The sequence below is a fragment of the Ambystoma mexicanum genome, chromosome 8 (assembly GCF_040938575.1).
Source record: "Ambystoma mexicanum isolate Mex_15411 chromosome 8, UKY_AmexF1_1, whole genome shotgun sequence".
Lineage (NCBI taxonomy): Eukaryota > Metazoa > Chordata > Amphibia > Caudata > Ambystomatidae > Ambystoma > Ambystoma mexicanum.
The window spans coordinates 982,939,200-982,961,300 of NC_090929.1; the positions used below are offsets into that span (position 1 = coordinate 982,939,200).

At 48.1% G+C, this 22,101-nt stretch overlaps 1 protein-coding gene across 1 annotated transcript in view; it reads left to right on the top strand.

The window, feature by feature from the left end:
* Positions 1-463: 463 nt before the first annotated feature.
* The window catches only part of PPCS (phosphopantothenoylcysteine synthetase), a 151,482-nt gene continuing 129,844 nt past the window's right edge, over positions 464-22,101 (top strand). The window contains exon 1 of the mRNA XM_069610890.1: positions 464-1,050. Coding sequence (XP_069466991.1) covers positions 534-1,050 — 517 coding nt within the window. The 5' untranslated portion in view covers positions 464-533. The remainder of the gene's footprint in view (positions 1,051-22,101) is intronic.

Genomic DNA, 22,101 nt, shown 5'->3' on the forward strand with positions numbered 1-22,101 from the left:
CTGCTGATGATACTTTTTCTGTTAGAGCAATGCATATGCAAATTCGGAGATTTGCATGTATTTTGCCCCCACAGGACCTGGGCAGAGCTCTAATGGATGGTTTTCCTGCATCTGTAATGGCCCTACAGCTGTATTATTAATGTCATCTGACAATATTGGTACCATAAAAGTTGGTTGGGGAGGGGGTAGGAGGAGGAATCATGCGCACTGCAGGACCTCAAACTGTCTTGCGAACTCAATTGCCCACCCTACCACGAAATAAAGTAAACAAAACTAGAAGTACAACTAACGATAGGGTACTGGAGTAATGCAACCCGAAATCCTGAATGCCCTGACGAACAAAAAAAGCACTTGAGAAGCATCCAGACGCCTTAACTAAACAGCCGCGATTCTGCTCGCCCTCACCCAAGATGGCTCCCCGTCGAATCCATTTAGTCATCACAAACTGACAGCCAGGAACACAAACGGTGCTCGTACCGCCCACTCACAGAATCTAGCGCACCTACACCAGACATTCCTCGGCGCCTCTAGCCATGGCGAAGCCTGGGACAACCGGTTACTTGCAGGACTTTCCTCCGCCGCCTGCTGGGGCGGCGCAGTCCGCCAAGCTCATGCGAGAGTTTGCGGCCCGCCACGGCGCCGAGGGTCGGCGGGTGGTGCTAGTGACTTCGGGCGGCACTAAGGTGCCCCTCGAGTCCCGCACAGTGCGCTTCCTGGATAACTTCAGCAGCGGCTGGCGTGGAGCTGCCTCAGCCGAGCACTTCCTAGAGGCTGGTTACGCAGTCCTCTTCCTACACCGACACCGTTCAATGAGCCCCTATAGTCGGCGCTACGCTACTCTTGACTGGCTAGACACCCTACGGTTGGTTCCAGCCGAGGACTTCACCTCACGAGTGGAGGCCGAGCAGTGCCTGTTGCCTGGGATCGTGCCTGTATTGGAGCAATATCAGCGGGTGCGGGAACAGGGTACCCTATTGACCGTCGACTTTGGCACTCTCTCCGACTACCTACATCTATTACGGGCCGCTGCGGAGGCGCTAAGCCCTCTGGGTAACTAACAACATATATCTATGAACACACGCCCTCTTCGGGTGACGCCCACTCTCATTTTGCTCCTAAGTGACAGAGCCCTTGAGCAGAGTCTCGACTATCGTCCTCTCTTTCTAACCTGCCTCCCACTCTTGCTGTTGTATGCTGCTTGTATGTCATGTAACCCTGTTGGTTTTATAAGACGTTAATGCTACTGCTATTTAAATTCGTCCGATTTAATTTATTTTATAATTGTGTGCAAAAAGGAAATATTACAGCATTTATGCTTTTTTGAAATCTTAACCAATTTAATAATGCTCAATTTATAGAATTTGGAAGGATGAAGGGCTGAGTTCACCCTGCTGTGGGTTTCAAGGTTCCAAAGGGCAGGTTGTCTTTGTGTTTCAGGTAAGGGCTTAACAATCTGTTGTGACTTAAGCCCTTCCTGGAATTGTACTATGATATGATAGGTTATTTATGATGGGCTTAATACCCGGAGGTTTCTAAGCGCGCACCCGGGGATCACACCTGTGTTGCTCCGTGTCGTCTTGCTTCCAAGGCAAGCATGTTGCCGCTGAGCTATCCTCCCGAGACACGTGCACAGGTGACACGCACCACGTGGTGCTTTCAATAAAAGGCCGCACAGCTTCCCGTGTGCCAGTTTCACACTAAACTCACCCACTCCTGTGTGTCTGTTGAGTGACCATGCAGGAGGGGCCCCTGCCGTGTCTGATGACTTGTCAACACTCCTGGTGAGGTCTCATGGTGCATGGGCGCCCTGCTGCCTGAGTCCCTGGCACATGCTCGCATGCACCAGCCAGCGCTGGCAGCCATGACCACTGCAAGCACCATGGAACCTACAACCAACCAGTGCAAATGCCTCGCAGAGGAGCAGCGGACACCACCACCCACACCAAAGCACTGCACATCAGCAGGACTCTAAACAAACCACGCAATTGAACAACCAAACTCGCTTTGTACCAGGCCAAAGCCCAGCAAAGACTCTGAGGACACGTGCCACATCTGGGCTGAGCTACGCTGAAGTCCTAAATCCGTATCCCAACCCGCTGTAAGCTGCCTCTCCCCCCCCCCCCCAGCGCAGGAAGAGGGAACGGCAAGCTCCACCGACTGGAAGACCATCATTGTGAAGATCGCAGCCTTTTTTGCAGAGCTGAACATCGACCCCCACCATGACGATGGTGGCAAGGCTCGTCCTGAGCCTATTCCTGGGCGAAGAAAGAAACCAACATGGCATTTATACCCAGCTACGCCAACGGTATCAAGAAGACAGACAAGCTCCTTCACCTGATGGAAACGAGAAAGGTGAGTGCTACCTTGCTTTCAGAGACTCACCTGCAAGGAAATCGGAAGCTGAGCCTGGCGAACCACAGTGTGTACCGGACTGACTGACCTGCAGGAGCCAAAGGAGGGGGGACAGCAGTGATAGTGAAGACAACGATGATCGACCAATGAAATTGCACTCCCACCCCTCGGAAGCATCGAAGCCACTGGACTGCATGTCAAGACTGCGACAGGACCACTCCGGCTGATTGCAACTTACTCCCCTTTGAAAGCCAAGCTGGACCTTGGAGACCTGGATGCTTTGCTGGATTCCACCGTTCTGACAATCCTAGGAGTAGACCTCAATGCCAAACATTGATGCTGGAACTCCAGGACTGCCAACCAGAGGGGACTAACACTGCTGGCGTATTCCTGGAAGAACGACTGTGCGGTAGCAGGCCTGAATGAGCCCATGCACTACCCAGGTGTAGCAAGTCACAACCCAGATGTGCTGGACATCATGCTACTGGGGAACATGCAACACTCTGGGGAGCTAGAAACAATGGTGGAGCTGACCTCGGACCACAATCCAGTAGCATTCGCTGTGGGAGATGAACTGGAACCCTACCAGCAGGCCGAGAAGTACAACTTCTGAAGAGCTGACTGGAGCCGCTACAAGGAAGAGCTGAACAGCAAGATCACGCCAAACCCGCTGAGCACCAAGGAAGACATCAACAGGGCTGTGGAAGACTTCACGACAGCAATCCAGGAGGCAATCGAGAGCAGCGTTCCGAAGCAGGAGACAAACCTATGTTCCATCTACGACCTACCAAGAGGCATCCAACAGTCAATCGCTGACAAGAACCGGGCCCAATGTCTGATCTCCTGCAGAAGTACAACACGCTCACGAGACTCTTGTGGGAGCAAATCAGAAAACACTGTGGAGAGAAGTGGGAGGTTGCAACAGCCAAACTGAAGGAGACGGACAGCTCAGTATGGAGAATGACTTGTCGCCTGACTGGGAAGAAGGAGCCAAGCCCACCAATCCAGGGACGAACCCACCTTGCTTGCAGCAACAAGGAAAATGCAGAGGTCATTGCCGAGACACTGGAGGCTTCATTCACCCAAGTAGGCTCTCAGACAGAGTGGAGGAAGAAGTTGAGAAGCATCTCGCAGAAGACTAAACCGGGATGGGAGCAGAGGATATCGGGAGTGCACAAGCTCTGAGGTAGCAGGACTTGCAGAGAAGCTGGCGAACGGCAAGGCACCAGGGAGCGACAGAATAACCAACCTGGCAATCAAGAACAACCCGCTGGCATCAATGGAACACCTCAGAGAGATCTTCAATGCATGCATGAGGCTCTAGCACTTCCCGAGATCCTGGAAAGAAGCGAGGATCATCATTTTCCCAAAGGCTGGAAAACCACTGAGGGATCCAGCGAACTACCGCCCCATCAGCCTGCTGTCTGGATTATCGAAGTTCCTGGAGAAGGTCCTCCTCGCCCGACTCAGTGACTTCGCCTCCGAAAGAAATCCTACTAGCACAGGAAAATTTTGGATTTCGAAAGGAGCATGCAACAACCCATCAGCTGCTGAGTGGTGGACACCATCAGCCACGGATTCAACATCAAGAAGTCCACGGTAATTATCTTCATGGATGTTGCAAAAGCTTTCGACTGAGTCGGGTACAAGGGACTGCTGCACAAGATGATTGGCCTGGGATTTCTGAACTACCTGTTGAAGACGATTGCAAGCTACCTGGGAGACTGCACCTTCCATGTCGCCATGCGGTCTGAGATGCCCTCATCACACCCCATCCGAGCAGGCGTGCTACAGGGATCGAACCTCGGACCCTTCCTGTTGAACATCTCCACCAACGACATCCCGACAGATCTCCGCAAGACTGACCTGGTACTGTATGCGGACGATGTTGCAGTCATCTCCCAGTCAAAGTGGCAAAGAACCTGCAAGCTTCATTGGATACCATCTCAACCTGGTACAGCAACTGGCGGATAGAACTCAAACACCAGCAAGACACCTGCAACACTTTTCACCAGGAAGAAGATCAAGGAGCACCCACACATCCGCCTCAGGGGAGAGACCATCAAGTGGCAGAGCAGCAGCCGCTACCTCGGTGTGACCCTGGGCAGCAAATTCAGCTGGGGAAGCCATATCGAGAATACTCGGCAGAAGGCAACAGGAAAGATGGCAGCATTGTACCCATTCCTGAAGACCAAGTCCATGCCCCTCCGGACAAAGATCAATGTTTACAAGGCGATCATCAAACCTACCCTGACATATGCCTCCCCAGCATGGATGACCTGCCATGAGCGACACCGGAAGATTCTTCAGATAGTTCAGAACAAGGCCCTGCAGATATCGTCTGGAGCTCCAATCTTCACAGGGATAGCAGACCTTCACAGAGATCTGGACATCAAGATGTTGGATGAACATCTAGCGAAGCTTAGTAAGAACTTCTGCCAAGGACTGGATCAGCACCTGAACCCTCTGATGAGAAGACTCACTGGCACCACTGCAAACCCCTTTGACTGCTACCCACGGCCCTTCACGGCGAAGACGCTGTGAAACCAGCCCTACTGTGACAAGTCCACTCAGACCAAGAAGAATCGTAACCCACGACTACACACTCAACCCGAGAAGATGGAGTAATGAGGCTCAAGTCTCGGTATCCAAAAATCAACACTGATGGATACAAATCTATCAGCAAGAAGAAGCGCTGTGCGCCAGTTTCACACTAAACTCACCCACTCCAGTGTGTCTGTTGAGTGACCATGCAGAAGGGGACCCTGCCGTGTCCGATGACTGTCAGCTCTGCTGGCGATGACCCATGGTGCACGGGCGCCCTGCTGCCAGAGTCCCCAGCACAGGCTTACATGCACCAGCCAGTGCTGGCAGGAGCAGCCCTGATGACCGTCAGTTTCCTGGGGAGGATCACACATGCAGTGTTTGACAGCCATGCGAGGAGTAGCATGGCAGATGGCCGTACCAACCATGAGAGAGAGCAGAGTGGTTTCCAATGCCACCATGGCACAGCCTCTGCCGCAGCAGTAAGTTGGTGCGCCAACCTGGGGGTGAATTGGAGCGGCATCTGCCTCAGTAATTGTGCCAGTAGGACGCTCATGTAGGAGAAGAGCTGGCGTGTCAACAAGAGCGGTGATCCCCTGCTCAAGAGGGACATTTAAGCTTGGGGAAGGCGATGCTTGCCGCGCTAAGTGTATGCAGGTTCCCGCTGATGCAAGGAGGATGAAACCGCGTGTGGCCGCACCGGGACAATGCAAGCTCAATCCAGAAGGGTTAGGGGGAGTATGAACACGGCCGATGGCCGCAGCAGGACAATGCAAGCACCTGCCTGGGGTGGAGAATAAACGCGGCAGGTGGCCATAGTGAAATAAATATCTCGCCTGGGGTGTGCAAATGGGGCGTGGCACAGAAACCCTGCCACCATTGTCTCGCTGCTTAACACCAATCAGTGCCATCCAGAGTCCGACGGAATGCTGCCTACCTGGGAGCTGCCGGGAGGCCCATCCATAGACTGTTTACCACCTCCTGAAGGACAGGGAGGAGATTCTTCCCAGAGTGTGAACGAGGGACAAGTCCTGGCCCAAGTGTGTTAGATCCGGTGTGAGTGCATGTCAGGCGAGCTACACATCCTCCTGGACTAATGAAGTGTATTATATGTGTATAATGCCCACTGTCCCACTGGCTGAGTTTTAAATGTAGGGTGATTCGAGATCCTCATAACTGCCTATCCTTGTGGCCATGTGGCCCCAGGGTGTATCGGGAGCCGGTCGTGCCCTGCTCTTCACATACAAGTGTGTACGCTATGTCAAGCTGTGTCCTGCACTGCCGTAAATGCTTAAAGTGGACTCTATAATGATGTACAGAGGCTGCTGGGTGCCTGCATGTAATCAATACGCTTAAAATGGGTCCCATTAGCAGGCTTAAAGTGGACCCAGACCCAGTGACTGGCCATTTTGTTGCCTGTGGGAGTCCCCCCCCACCTCCTGTGTGTATTAATGTTTCCCTAATGTATTTGCCGCCCTATGATCACCTGCAGACCTAAAATGTTTATGTAACACTATTGCATGTGTTTGGCACTGTACTCTTGTCGCATCATGTCATTGCTTTAATGAACCAGTAGTATACCAAGAATTCAATATAGACAGGGATCATAGAGGAAATCACAAATCTCCAGCAATCTCAGCTCCTGAGCTGGTGTCACCCAATTTTGTACCCTGGCAACGTCACAAAAAAATCAACTCTTTCCCAAAAAACCTAAGAGGTATCCCGGTAGCTCAAGTCTATTACCTATAGAGCCAGTATACATTAGAATCCTCATTGGTCTATCATGTCAGGTGGCTTCGCCTGTGACTTCCCCAAAAACTATCTATTACATTGTTGCGGGGTCGCACAAAGACCATTGGCCTGTGCAACATTCTACACCACCCCATGATCAGAGTGTCTGGATTGGCCAAAGCAGGTCCTCCCAGGCCTGGCACCCTGTTCTGTTCCCAGCATTCAGTGTACCTTTTTGAGGTAATTGGAAGGCCTATGTGTCCCCATTGTTGCCACTGCTCTGATCACCTAGCCTGAGAGAGTGCCTTCAGGTTGCAAGTTTTGGTGAGCAACGCATGTATCGGTCTTCACTGCTTTGCTGGGAACTGCTTCTTTCCCACCATGAGTAAATAGCCATTGTTCAGCTCTACTGAGTCATGTGTGAGAAGACCGCGAAACGAAGCCCTTCTGTCTGCAATTATGACGATTTGATTCTGTATTCTTGCAGGTGGCTCACTGCCTCAGGAATTTTTCACCCGCCCTTGTCCTTGTCTGCGAACACTGTCTCTGTGCTTCGTGCTGCAGAGCCTGTATCTCTCCCTCCATGTATTTGAGGCCTTTGATCTCATGTAATTTACTACCTTCATTCTATGGTTTCCATATGTGTTCTAATATCTTCTTGGCGATTAGTCCCTATAGGTTCCTAATGTTCCTGTAGCTCCTTATGATTAGTTGCAATAAAGCGGTTGCAAGCTTGGTCCACGTACGTTTGGCTTCCTTGCGTTTCTGCATTTGGCAAAAGAAAAATCTTTTGGCGGTATCTAAATGTATCCGTCCTCTACCTACAGAAGGTATAAGCATGTGTGCTTGTGTGTCTGCGTATCTTCCTGCAGGAGTGCAAATTTGCTTCATGACGAACGCTGCTATGTCGTGTTGTCACTAGTGACATCATCACGGTTGAACTTTGCTGTCAGTCAACTTGGTTTATTGAGGGGACACCTGTCTCCTTGAAGCCGTCAATTGTATAGGGCTTGAAAGGTCGCCTGAGAGAATATCTCTTTGCATATGTAGAATACATTGCTGCAGTTGGTGCTGAACCAAACAGCGAGTTACAGCTTTCATTTTTCATTTTGCGTGTTTTCGCATAGGGAACATGAGGCGTATTTCATGCCCCCAGCCCCTGTTCTGTCCCCACTCTGGTCGACCTGTCGACCACTCCAAACCTATTCACCCTCAACTTTGGGAGCCAAATCTTCATCACTCCCCCTAGATGTTATAGAATCTTGCATGGTCCTCAAACTCCATGTCACGTAACAGCAATCTCCTCCAGGGTTTCACCAAACCCATTTCCCCCAAATAGTCTCTAGTGTCATCGGGTTCGTCAAACATTACAGCAGCCGGGAACAGTGGACAATCTGTTATCTGGGCTCTTACGGCATCTCAGGCTACTATTATCTTGTCATCTCCAGAACTCGTGTCTACCAGTACTTTCATCCCTAAAGTTTTTTTCGGTTGTTTTCGACATTGTGTGATGCATATTCGTATTACCCAAATAGTCTGTAATACCAGTAGTAATGCTGCAACTAACACCTTCAGTCCATTGGCTATCCATGTTGCTATCCACAAGAAGATGTATGAAAGCCAGCCTTCAATTTTTCCTGCAGCATTTGTTTCCATTTTGTCATGCATCTTTGATAATCTGGTCACTGCTTTAGTGTGTGTCCCGTTGTCTTCGTCATTTGCTGGCACGAATGTACAGCAAGAAAACCCGATCTTGGAGCAAACCCCTCATTCCATGGCTGTCAGGAGGTCCAGAACATATCTATTATGGAGTGCCATTAACCTTACTCTCAGAGCTCTTCCTTTATTGCATGGAACCCCTTGACGGTTGAATTTGTCTGCATCAGCTCCCACCTTGTGATCTGGAGCCATTTTGCATTTGTGCCGGTCTGTACTGCGGGAACAATGGCTGCAAAAAATATTTCCGTTCTGCTGAACACACTACGCTCGAGTGGTACTGCATCCAGGGACTCCTCTATTTTCAATGATGCATAGTTTCCTCTTTTCACTCTCGTTAGCTCTACAGGTCTCTTCTTTGTTCGGTTAGAGTCCATCTTAAGAAACTTATCCACCTTGATGTCCTTTTGTGCTAGCAGTGCGGGTGTGTTGATGTGCACCAGTGAGCACTCACTTTATTTTCTACCCATGTTAGCAACTTCACACTTGCTTCCCATTCTTTTAAGCATTTGTTATTTTCTTCTTGTACTATACAAAATGTTAGGAGCATATGTGCTTTGCTCCCCACCACCCCTTCTTTCCAACCATCAGCTCTGTATACTAGACCATACCCCAGCATCTGTGGTCTCTCCCAGCATCCTAGTTCTCCCCTTTTTTCTGCTGGTCCTTTCTTGGGACAGGGTAACTCTTTTAATGTTATGGCTCTTGTTTCTCCCCTTTGTGGCCTTCAGTTATGTATTCTATAGCCTGATCTTTTATCAAGTAATCGTCCATCATGTCCAGGGTCTTTATGTAGGTGTCTTCATATGGAAAGGTCGTCTTGGACATCCACCTCAAGGTTGCTTTCTCCCTCTGGAATCTTCCCCTTGTGGTGCACATTGACAGGTACATGAGACATTGTGCTCTTGCTGCTGGACTTTCATTTGCCACAAGGAGGCACTCAGGGCATAGGGTTGAGGGAGCAGACATGGCAGCTCTCTCCAGTGGTTTGTTTGCCTACTTTGGTGAAGTGCTTGTACCACAAGTTATTAGAGACCCAGGATGTATCAGTTAGATAGGAATCAACGCCTCCTATATCTACATCAGCATTGCGCCTACATCTATTTACTGGTTTGGCAGTGCTTATCACCTGACCTGACATGGTAGGGGTCATAGCTTGCTCTTATTGTAAAGATGGAAAGAGAAACAACAACACAAACCCACACTATTACACTTTTAATAATGGCACCCATAACTTATTCCGCTTCAAACTCTTGTGTAGTTCCAAGTGTGATGATGAACCCGCCTGAAATTCGCCAAAAATGCTTTATTACATTATTAGTGCATATTAGTTCAAGCTCCGGGGGTGTAATATTGTGTGACAAAAAACAACTGTTCCCACAAAATGCATACTCTAGGATCACAAATGATTTTAATTACCGAGGGACTTCCTCAGCAAAATCGTGGATGTGCTTGGGCTAAGTGGATCAGAAGGCAACGAGAAAATAAACTGGAAGACGGTCTTCTTTGTCATTCTGACCTCTTAACGATTCCCTTGGGGAATCATGGACCACAAAGAATAACAGTTACCACTTTCATAATTTTTTACCACTGTGTAAGAAAAGGACAGCATACCGTTACTCTGGATGTGTCGTAGGTCCTTTCCATATCTTTCTTGCTCTAGAGCGTGTGATCCTTGGTTGAACTTCATCGGGTTGTGACTGTCTTTGCTGAGCGTTTTATTCTTCTTCTTGGCCTCCTCCTCGTCGCTGCTAAGAGAGGCCCTTGCTTGACATAGTTTCACGTCCCTGAGGAAATTCCAAGCTTTCTTTCCACGTATTTTCACTGCTCTGTCGGTCACTTCCTCTACAGTGTGGGAACCCATAAACCTGGGCTTGTACCAAGTTCAAACATAATTTCGGAGTAAAACTGTGTCTCCTGGGAAGAGCTGTGGTGGCTTGAGGCAATTAACAGTGATCTCTGGACTGTTATCTTCTTTGTTCTTCTTGGACCTCTTCCGTCGTGCCTGCAGTTGGCGAGAAATAAAAGACGCACTAGCCATCAAGGCTGCAGTGAAATTTTCACGACCCTCACCCAAAACCCCCTCTGGCAAACCCATTGGCCAGGTGGAGTCAGGACTCGGGCCTCTAGAGCCTAGCATCCTCTTCAAAAGCCCTCATGGGGCCAGTCCTGGCGCCTATGGCACCAGGCTCATACACCATGAAAAACAATGTGCTTGGGAACTACTTTATTGTATTGTCAGCCAACATGGAGGCATCGACATAGCTTGGTTGCTAAGAACCAAGCTATGCGGTCTAGTGTTTTGGGTGTGGTAGCCTAGGGACTACTTTACCTGGACTATTTTGTTGGGGCTATTTAAACCACACTTGAGCAAGAGAAAAGGCTTCGCGTTACTTTGCAGCTTGCAATGTGACGCTCACCGTGTCCAGCTATTCCCTCGAATCTCGGAGAAGCAGAACCTGCAAGGAGACACAAGGAACATCATTAGCAGCAGCATCTTACCTGCAGTCTTCATCTTTAAACACTTGCAGCTACTGAGAACAGCTTCCTCGAATCTGCACGCCTCCCGGACAGAACGACCTGAAAGAGGACGATGGAGGCAACATTACAGAAAGCTGTAGAGACATTTACAAATTACGAACTGCTCAAAAGGCTTACCTGGCTGGTCGCCTCTCAGCTGGCACCACTCCGGACATTCCACTCGCGCTGAAGAACACTGCGACCTACAAGGAAGGAAAACACAGGTTGGCAAAGGCAAGACTTCGCAGCGCTGCGCATAGCGCTTACTTACCGCATCATAGCGCTGTTAATGCGCCATCATTTACCAGCGGTGCTCAACCAAGCCAGTTTGCCGCGCTGAAGCTCTGCATACTTAATGGAGACAAAAGACATTTTAAACAAAGAAAGGCATGCAGGATAGCATCAAAACTAAAGAACAGCAATAAGACTTACCTGAACAATATCAAACGGGCCGGCGTCAGTGAAGTAACTGGACCGCACTCGCCCATGAAAGACAACGCGCCCCTGCAAAGAAGGCAGGACGGAGAGCACGCCTAATTCTACTACAAGGTGAGGAGAGGGCGCCAGAGGGACTGAAATCCTACGGGGGTGGAGGGAGGATACCTACCCCAGTTGGTCAGTCTTGAACACAGTCCTCCTGTATTTCCAGGCAGAACCTTCCCCGCGGACCACATCAGGGCAAAGCTGAGAAGCGTACCAGCGAGTAACCCAGCTGGGTGGTGTCCCTGTGGATACCAGGTGAGCGTAACAGAAATCATACATTTCCTTCCCCAATACACTAGATACAGATTCTGCATCAGTTAATGCCCTAGTAGGAGGAGCAATGGGAAGTCACGTGCGCCGTCTGGTTACCACCTCATTGTGGGGTTAAGTGGTGGTCGGATCCTGGTTTATTACACAATGCAAACAAAGCTAAAAGCAAACAATGGAGCCAGCTTTTGTTCAAGGTTGCTTTTATTTTGGCGATGGTCTCCTTAACCAACCCGTTGAGGTGCTTGCACACACCGTTCAGTTGAGGGTGATACGCACAGGTGAACTTGTGTTGAATCCCTAATAGGGTTGCAATATGTTGGAACATTTCATTGGCGACGTGAGGGCCATGTCAGACCGCAGGACTTCACACACATCCCATCTTGGGAAAATCTCCCTAACCAGGAATTTTGGTGCTCTGAGGGCATCTAGATGGAAATGAGGTCCAGCTTTGACCCATCTGGAAAATGGGCACACAACCACTATCATGTAGTGGTAGCCCTGGCAGACTTGGAACATGTCAGCATGGTCGACATGAAGGTGTTGGAATGGTCTCAGTGGGTGAGGTAAGGCTCCCCTTGCTACCCTTAATGAATGGCCTGCTGTGAAACTCTTACAGACAATGCAATTGGTCATAAATTCTGTCACATGTTCTGCCAGATTGGGACAAAAGCTCCCTTCTCCAATGTGAGCAGCAAGTACATCCTTCCCCATGTGGGTAGGATGGTGGTGTAGGTGTCAGTGCAGTGTGTAATAAAGACAAAGGCATCACTAGGTTGCCCGTGCCTTCCTTTTGCCACAGGGCATCTGAGGGTGATGTACAACACCCTGTTTTCACCCATAACTCATTTTCTTCCCTTGGCGCATTCCTTTGCAACTCATCATTTGTGTCACTGGTAACGCATTGTACCCTTCCTTCCTTTAGTACCATACTTTGTGCATAATTATGTGCTCGGGTGGGGTATCCATGTCTAGGATATCTCCAAAATATGCTGTGCGCTTCGATTCTGTGTTTGCTACTTTGTTGCCCCTGGAGATGGGTTCCCCCCCCCTCGTGTGGGCCTGGCACTTCGTGACCGCTATGCCTATTGGGAATTGGAGCACACTATCAGTCTACCCAAAAAGAGCATGTGTTGCACCTGCATACCGTCGGCACGTCGGAAGCTCCTCCTTAGCCAGCATAACAGCCTAGAGTGGACTGTAGACGTCACATTGGCTGAATCCGAATACACTGTCACTTTCTGGTTTTTACTCTGCTCGAATACCAATATGAGAGCCACTAATTATGCAGCCTATCCTCAGAAATGTGACGGTAATCATGCGCTTACTACTACTTCACTTGTTCCATCTTTTTTTAGCCTTGCTACTGCCATCCCAGTATTTCTTTCTCCCGTGGCCTGGTCTATCGTTGATGAACCGTCAATATAAAGTACCTCTCCCCCCCAAGTGGCTTCTCTCTCTCATGAAATGTTGTCACAACTTTCTATGTTTGTAGTGCAGTCGTGTACATATCTCCTTCCTCAATGGGCTCGCCAACGAATGTCGCCGGGATCGCCGTCCTGCATCTCGCTACCTTTTTATAGCTGGATTTGATAATATTGCCTCATTACCCCGAAGCCCTTTGTGTGGTCAGTGTGCTCCTGGGTCGTTCGAGTATTACGAAGAGAGCATGCTCCATAAAGAGAGTGGTACTGCATCCCATGGTAATGCTTGCTGACTTGTCTACTGCAAATGCAGCAGCAGCCAATGCCTGTTTGCAAGAGTAGTGTCCATAAGCAAATGGTTTGTGACCCATCGTTGTTTTCTGTGTGAGCACTGCGGTCATTACCACTCCATTGGAGTGTGAGAACAAATAAAATTTGTCTTGCTAGACTGGGATCCCTAACACTGGAGCTGTGCATATTGTTGTCTTCAGCTCCACAAAATGCACCAGCCATTTCTTATGCCCATTGTAGTGTGCCTTACCCTCTTTGTGCTTCTTTCAGTGTGCTTATTAACAAAGGCCTTGTGTTTGTGCTGTAATCAAATACCCACCCCCTGCAATAGTTGCAGAGACCTAAAAACTGCTGCATTTGTCTCACTGTCATGGGTTTTGGTGTTTTGCTTGTTGCCTCTGCCCTTTCTGGTGTCACTTTTCATCTCCTTGCAATATCAACTGTTCAATGTATAGCACTTCTTTCTGGCAATATTGTAATTTGGCTTTGTCTACCTTGTACCTCTTTTCTGCTAGTACCATCAACATGTGCACTGAGTCATTTCTACAGTGCATTTGTGATTTGCTGCAGATAAAAATGTGTCCATGTACTGTACAATGGCGCTTTCCAATTGTCCATTTGAAGAACCCTATTGAATATGGAATGGGAGTACCCCTTTGGAAGCTGAGTGTGTTTCCATTTTTTTTTATTTCTATATAGAAATGAAGTTAAGTCCTGTGACTCTGGGTGAAGTGGTATAGAGAAGAAGGCATTCTTCAAATCTATCACCATGAAGTGGGTAACTTCCGTAGGAATGCTGCTCAAAATTGTTGCAGGATTTGGAACTAACAGAAATTCTGCCTCTAAAATCTGGTTCAAAGGGTGCAAATCCTGTATGAAATGCCATGATCCCCGGTTGCCTTTTTCACAGGGTACACCGCAGTATTGCACTGCTATTATGATGGTACCAGAATGCCTTGTTTACTAATGCCGCAATTGTCTCATAAATGCCCTCATCTGCATCCTTCGACAGGGGATATTGCCTTGCCCTTGGTAAAATTGCTCCTGGTTTGAGCTTTATCTTCACTGCCCCTATCCCTTTCAAGAGCTCCATGTCATAGGGACTCGTGGTTCATAAGACACTGGGTACCTTTACCAAATCTTTTTCTGGAAATGGTGGCATTGTTAGCAGCATCATCACCATTCTCTGTAGTACTTCCCTGTAGTGTATTCTCGCCCAATATGTGATGCTAATGTCCAGCACCATTTTGTGATCTGAACGATTGTCCTGGAACAATTCCTCATTGGTCACGTACGTCATCCTGTAACCCTCCCCCACTGCAATCACTGTCCTCCAAGCTTGTCCTGTGTCATCTGTCCTATGCAATGTTATTCTGTCTTCTCCCACTATCACTGACTCAAGTTCTAGTGAGATCACTTTCCCCTCTGGCTGATCTAATGGTAGTTCTGGTCTGAATATGTACTCGTTTGGAAGATGCCATAGTTGTCCATGAATCCCTGGGAGTCATGCTATTATTACTTTCACTCCATATTGTAATAGCTCTAAATCTGCTGGCACCCACCTCTGTACCATGTGCCCGCAATAGCCCTGGGTAATCTCCTTTATGTTCAGAAAGTGATTCCCAGGTGTGTAACACATTATCCCTTGGTCTATAAATGAAATGGTCATGTTAAGGTTGCTCATGATTTCTCTTTCAATTATGTTCACTGGTGTCTGTCAAGAATATAATAGTGGTACAGTTAAGTCGTGCTCCCCTATAGAAAGTGTAAGTTTGTCTGTAAAAAGGAACAAAATCCGGCACTCCAGAGAATCCCTGTGCATTCATGTTGTTGCCTGACATTGGGTATCTTCCCTTTCTGATACAGGATCTAGTTGCCCTAGTGTCCACGAGAAAGGAAAACGTCTTGTCACCTATCGTCAACCCTATAGTGGTTCCTCTGTCGGGTTGGGTGTAATCGACAGGATAGAACACATCAGGTACCTCTGTGGGCTGTCCTATTGTGGGTATAATGACATCCCATTCCCGTGAATGGATTGCCCCCACTACATTCACCCCCCCAACATCCTGATGGGAGCTACTCACATTGAATCTGCGTGTCAATGTCCCGTCATTCTGCTCTGCCGCTTGTGGTGACTGCATATAACTCTCCATCTGCGGTGCATGGGATTCCAGTGGGTATGGCCGTGCGAGCCCTTGCACCTAGGGTGTCTGCACCATAGGCTGGTGCGCTTGCATGTGCACAAATTGAGTCTGTACATGCAGCGGTTTGGTTTTGGGCTTAATAGTCTTTTCTCCCTGATATGTGGGCTGGTATTGCATTACCCCATTCTGTTGCATCCCCCTCTGCTTATACACACTCGAGAGATGTGCCCTATCTGTCCACACAACCAACACTAAGGTGGTCCTCCCATTGGTCTCTGATAGCCCCCTGAAAACTCCCTGTGACCCTGTTGCATCTGATGGCTGTACCCTCTTCCGCTAGGCGCTCCTCCTCTCCCTCTGAACCTGGGGTGCATGTGTCAAGAATAAGGGTTGGCAGAGACGGGGAGAGATGAAATATGCATATTAAGATGCAGGAGTGTGAATAGGACATTAAAACTACAGTTCCCAGCAGCCTCAGCTTGCCCGGTAGTCCTGCTCGCGCGCGCATTGCCAGCTGTTTGGAATCAAGCAAAGCTTATTAGCAGGCAACGGCGAGTGGCAGGTGTGGCTTATTTTGTTCGGTGGACTGTTCGGAAGCAGACACGATGCACGTTGGAAAAAGCACGATGGAACGCGGAATGAATGCATCACGGTAACGGCATCGGGAGCAGCAGAAGGGACAGCAGAACGGTTGGGTGAATCACGGCACGGCATCCTTCGTCTGGGCAGTCCCGTGGGGCTTCCAGACCTGAGATAAGTACTTTGGGGGAAATGGTTGTGGTTCACTGAATTGCCTTGTGTTTCGTTCCCCGGGTTGAGTTGCTGCCACGCCTCTTCGCGTCTGGGAAGTCCCGAGGGCCTCCCAGACTCAAGCTAAGTACTTGGGCTAACTGTGTGCGGGCATATGTTATATGTGCTGTTCTAAAGCAGTTTTGGTTTGCTACATCAGTGATTTATGGGAACAAATTAATACGGCTCTGGGCAACGAAGTTCACGCCTAGTGCATGGCTAAAAAGGACTCTGGGAACGCTGTGCTAGTGCAATTAACTAGTGGGGCTCCATATCTGTTGTGTATGTTGCTTATGCTAACCAAAGGGTCATGTGTACTTGTATGAACATGTGGGAAGTAATCCCTATTGTTTGTTTCATTCTGTCGCTTGCTATATGTGTCATGGGGGCATAAGTCAGGGGTAGTACATGTATTAAGGTGTACTATTGCTCATGATAGGCAGGATCTGGAGGTTATTGAGTAGTAAGGTTATTGTACTACTAAATGGTTTATGTGTTAGACAGGTTAGGGTTTTTTCCCCGTGCTTCCCCAGTCCTATCCACTGTAGGAGTTCCTTACCCTCTATCCGGTGTTCCTAATTCCCCCTGTCCTTTCCACAACCTCTCCCTAACCCTCCCCCCCCCTCACTGGCTGCCACGTGGTGCCCTGTTATCTGACTCAGGCGCCTGTGCCAACCACGGTGGGAGGGTCAAATTCATTCGCCTTCCCTGGTTCGGGGGAGAGTGTTGATCTCTCTTCCCCTCCATTAAGTTGGGTTGTGACAGCATGTCGCCCTGCCCCATGAATCCTCTGCCCGTGGGTGGCGGTCTGTACTGCGCATGCGGTGCCCCTGTTCCTTCTAAGCTTGTTAACATTGCCCCTTCCATAGTATATTTTGACAGTTTCCTCTCCATTAACTTTGCCTGTTCCTGCTTTCTTGCCTCACGCTTATTTCTCACGTTCTCTTGCAGTCGTCTACAATAGTGTACCATAGTGAGTTGAATTTCGTGCCAAGTTTTGGCCTCCATCCCCACTAACTTCTTGAACTGTCTTTGCACCTGCTCATATAACCCCTGACAATATATGATAGAATTATCCCACTGTTTTATCCCACGGTTCCCGCGTCTCAAGTCTCCATTTCTCTTGAATAGCCTGATATATTGAAGGGGGTCTTTGTTGTCTTTCCCCTTTTTGTATGCCATAATCGTGCTCATGTCCGAAGTGTCTGGATACTGTATCCTTGGAGTGTGCCACATGGTCGCTCAGCAATTGTTGAATGGCGAACCATCGTGCGCCGTGTTCTGTGTGGTTACTCCTGGGTAGCTGGCCATTTTCGACACATCCTCTGCAACCTCCCAAACAAAGGCTGAAAGTAAGCTCTTCATGCCACCCACTGCTAATGTCGTCCCTGCTGTCCTTCTTTCTATCTCGTATATCCACTTCCCAGCTCCCGTGGTCAACGAAGGTAACTTACACCTCAAATTATCCTCATCGATCTGCCATGGTATATATTGAGATCGCCCCCCTCCCTTATTTAATAGTGAGCACTGTGTCAGTCCTACCCCTCCACTTTTTTCTCCCTGTCTCTTTGGCTAAAACCCTAGTAATTTCTTCCTTCCTACGTCTTGGATGATCTCTAAGCCTTTGCGTGTATGGGGTAACGCTGTCCGCACTGCGCGATATAGCTCTAGAATGCTGCGGTCTTTCCCCTCTCTCCTCCTTAATCCATCCATGCATTTATTGTCTCCCGACATTGTGTCTCTGGGCTCTTCCCTCCGGACTGGTGGGTTTCCCTTCCCCCTCGTCCTCGCTCCCCACTAAGTCATTATTGGATCCTGTGTCCTGATTGGTGCTGTCAAAGTTCTCCTGAAAGCTATGCCTTCTCAACACTGTGCCTTGCTGCTGTCTGTCTTCTAAGTGGCCCATATTTTCGAACTCCCCCCCCACCTACCCCCCCATGGAGGAAGCAATCTCGTCTTTGTCCATCCGTGGGGTACCCCGCTGTGTTTCTCACCTCGGTCTCTCTCCCCTCGTCACTAAAATGTGCTAAACCCATCTTTACTTGGACTTCTCTTACAGCGTGCATGTACTGTTCTCTGTGCCGTCGCTCTCTAAGGAGCCGTTCTACCTCCAACTTTCTCTTCTCCTTCTTTATTTGCACTTCCCTTTCCCTATCTTCTACCCTTCTCCTGGCCACATCCTCAATCTGTGTCTGTGCTTCCTGCTCCTCCCACTCTTGTGCTTCTGCCTTCTGCTTCTCTTTGCATGCTCTTTCGTTCTCTTACTACTTCTCTCCCATCTCGCTACTTCTTCCGTTACTGCTGCCCATTCTCTCGCTTCATTAGTCTTTACAGCCTACGCTTCTTTGTTATTGCCTCCTGTCTCTCCTGCTACCTTCCGATCTACTTTAAGCAATATCTATCCACTTACCCATTCATTCGGAACTATGAGCTCCTGTTTCACCGTGTCATTTTCTTTCACTCGTGCCTGAATTTCGATGCGCTCCTTGCTTGCGCTTCGCGCTCCCTTAGTCGCTTTTTCGGTCTCTTCTTGACCCTCCCTTTTGCAATATGCTAGAGGTGCAAATATGGGATTGTATAACTTGCCGCTGCTCTTAATTACCTCGCTGGAATTGGCCGCCTCTGCTGCGCTTATGTTTTCGCAGGCAGGGGGAGAAGGGGCAGAGTTTTTTATTTTTTTGGCTCCACATCCAGTGTTGCCACGCCAAGTCCCTCCCATCGTCCTGAAACATTTTCCATAACTCAAATATAGCCATTAGTTTGCTCAACCTCTTCCCACTGTAAGTCTTGTGTATTATACACGCATGTAATAGTTGCCACACACATTTGGAGAAGCTCTCCTTTTTTGGCCATGACTTTGGCAGTTTGCCCTCTTTACCTCGTGTCCATAAAGGTGCTATATTTACAAATCTTGTCCTTCTAGCATGGGAGGGACCAACAGATGTGTTGCAGGGATGTATCCCCCATACATTTGCTCAAATACATTACCTCAATAGTTACCAAGTCAGGGTTTTTGACGCTTCCACCTTTACCAAATACACTCGCTTTATTTTGCCTTGTGACACAGGCTGTAGACTGATGTCAGATAACTAAAAATAAGTCCTTTATTCAGGTAACAGCGTCAAAACAAACAGAAATTTTAACAACCCCAATGCATTAGTCCTTAAAGTTCAGGTCTGAAGTTTCTCTCCTCCTTCTTTAACTGGTCTGGATAAGACACTGAATATGCTGAGTGGTAGGTATTCTTGTTCCTCGGAACGTGCGCCTCCTGCAAGAATCGGACGGAAAGACACTTGGTAAAAGTTTGTCGGGATTTTATAGCACTGACTCGTGAGTTCGGCCAATCAGCTTGATGGTTGTTGCCTGGGCACCCACTTCAATTAGCCCCGCCCCCTTCCCTGATTCCAGCTTCCCAGGGTCGCCATAGCCTGTCCCCGCTGCTGCAGCGAGCCCGAGCTTCTGCCCTCCAGGTTTGCTTGTTAGCGTCGGGACCGCCTGTTGCAGGACAGCAATGAGCCAGCCTGCGGCTGCCGTTTTGGGCGACCCGCTGCTCTCGCCAGTAAGTTTAGGGGTCTGGTATTCATGGATTTTCACAAGCTGACGGCATGGGCTGGCATCAGTCTGCTTCTGGGTCCGAGCCTGACTCTGTCCTCACATGAGAGGAGGTGTTTGGATTCCCGTCGCCGGCAGTATTCGGCTGTCCAGTCTTTTTCCTGGGGCGTCCCTCCAATGCTTTAATGAGCACCCCGTAGTTGCCTCTCTCCAGGCCAGGTAAGGCTGGTCACATACCTTATGTCAACCCACAAAATGAAGATGACTTCTGTAGATAGAGGATGGATAGATTTATATACCAAAAACAATGGGTTCCTGGGAGTCCTTCTGCCAAACATTAGTCCTGGTTATGAGATCCTTACCCAGATTCTTTAGCTCACTATCTTTCACAGAGGAGAAATATCCAAAACATATCAGTCTTTGTTCTGCCCCGGGGCAGTCCCGCACCGAAATGCTAGGCAGTGCTCCCCTGAACAAGAGTACCAACATCAACCTCACCCTAAATTACTAGGTGAATCCAGGCGTGGACCCCTTGCTGACTATTCTTAGAGAGGCACCGTTCCACCCTACTGATGCGGTCGAACCAGACTGAAAACCTGTATCTTGGGTTGCTGTTGATACTCTTATTCAGAGAAGAATTGCCTAGAATTTCAGTGCTGGACTGCCTCAGAGCAGGACAAAGACTGATATATTTTGGATATTTCTCCTCTGTGAAAGATAGTGAGCTAAATAATCTGGTAAGGCTCATGTAACCAGGACTAATGTCTGGCAGAGGGACTTCCCAGGAACTCCTTGTTTTTTGGTATATAAATGTATCCATCCTCAATCTACAGAAGTTATCTTCATTCTGTAGGTTGACATTTGCATAGGGGACATGAGGGCTATTCCACACGGTTATAGTAGGAGAGTAAGACGTTTGGTGTAATATTCAATTACAGTTGCTTTTCAGCTCAGTGGAACACAGACTAAGATAGGCAAGAGCTCTTTACACTAATTTAGGATTGCACCAGTCCAACCAAGGTCAGCTACACCTAAGGAACACTTTTTAGGAATGGCACACAGCTATTCTAGACAGGTAAAACATAATGTTGTAATATACTATAACAGTTGCTTCTCACATCAGTGGAACACAGACTGGGGTAAGCAATAACTCTTTAACTTATTTTAGTATGGCACACAGCTAACCCAAGTTAAGTAAAACCCATATACTTTTTAAAGGAGCTATCAGCAACTTAAAGGTAGGTATACACCTAAGTCTTCTTTAGCATCTGTATAAAACAGACCGGTAAAGCAAAACCCAATGTTACATGAGTGACTCAATTTTGTTCCAGGTAGGTAAAACCTAAGGCAGACTTATTCTAGACAGGCTATACAGCAGGTCAGGGCAAGCAAGACCCAGTTGGTGAACCTATACATTAGTATTTTGGAAGGAATAGTTAAGTGAGGCCAACTGCATTACTTTTAGGAAGAGGCACAACCAATTCACAGGTGAGTAAAATAACCTTTGTAAGAAGATTCAATTCAACACTACAGCTAAGTCAATGCCTAGTCTGGGATACTGAATGGAAACCCTTATTGATATATATCTTTATGTCCAGTTCATGAGTTCTGGATGACTACCCCTATATAACACCCCTCTCTTAGAATCCCCCTGACCCCACTGAGCCAAGAAGTAGTTCTGTTTTGCAAGTTTAAAAGGTTTATTTGAGAATGTAAACAATATATATATATATATATATATCACACTTTATAATAAATTAATAATTGAATATCACACTTATTCTGAGCAGTAATCAATAATGGATAGTCTGGCACTAGCACATTTCTTTATAATCAATGATGAGTGGGTATAGGATGGATAAGATAGCAACAATACTTTTATGGTTTCAGATAGATGCAATGTGGAATGAAAATGCAGTACAGAAAATAACTTGATAAGATTTCAGCAAAAGACAATGTAATCACTTTCTTGGACAATTCACCCCCCCCTTTATGCAATGTAAGGAGATGAAGAGGAGAGCACACAGTTCTTAGGAATGCAATCAAATAGAATTCAGTTCAATTCCCCCCGCAGCTTATACCACGGATAGGAGTTTTAAAACACAGAGATACTAGGGATGAGTGCAGGCTCACTTTAGCAATGATTCAGAGATGGTGATTAAGAGGCAAACGAATTTTTCGCAAGGAAAGAAATGACTGCTGATGGTTACACGTGGCTGGATTTTTAACCAAATCGCAAGTCGCGGTTAAATTCACAAGTGCGTGAATCGTGATTGCGGAACAAGTAT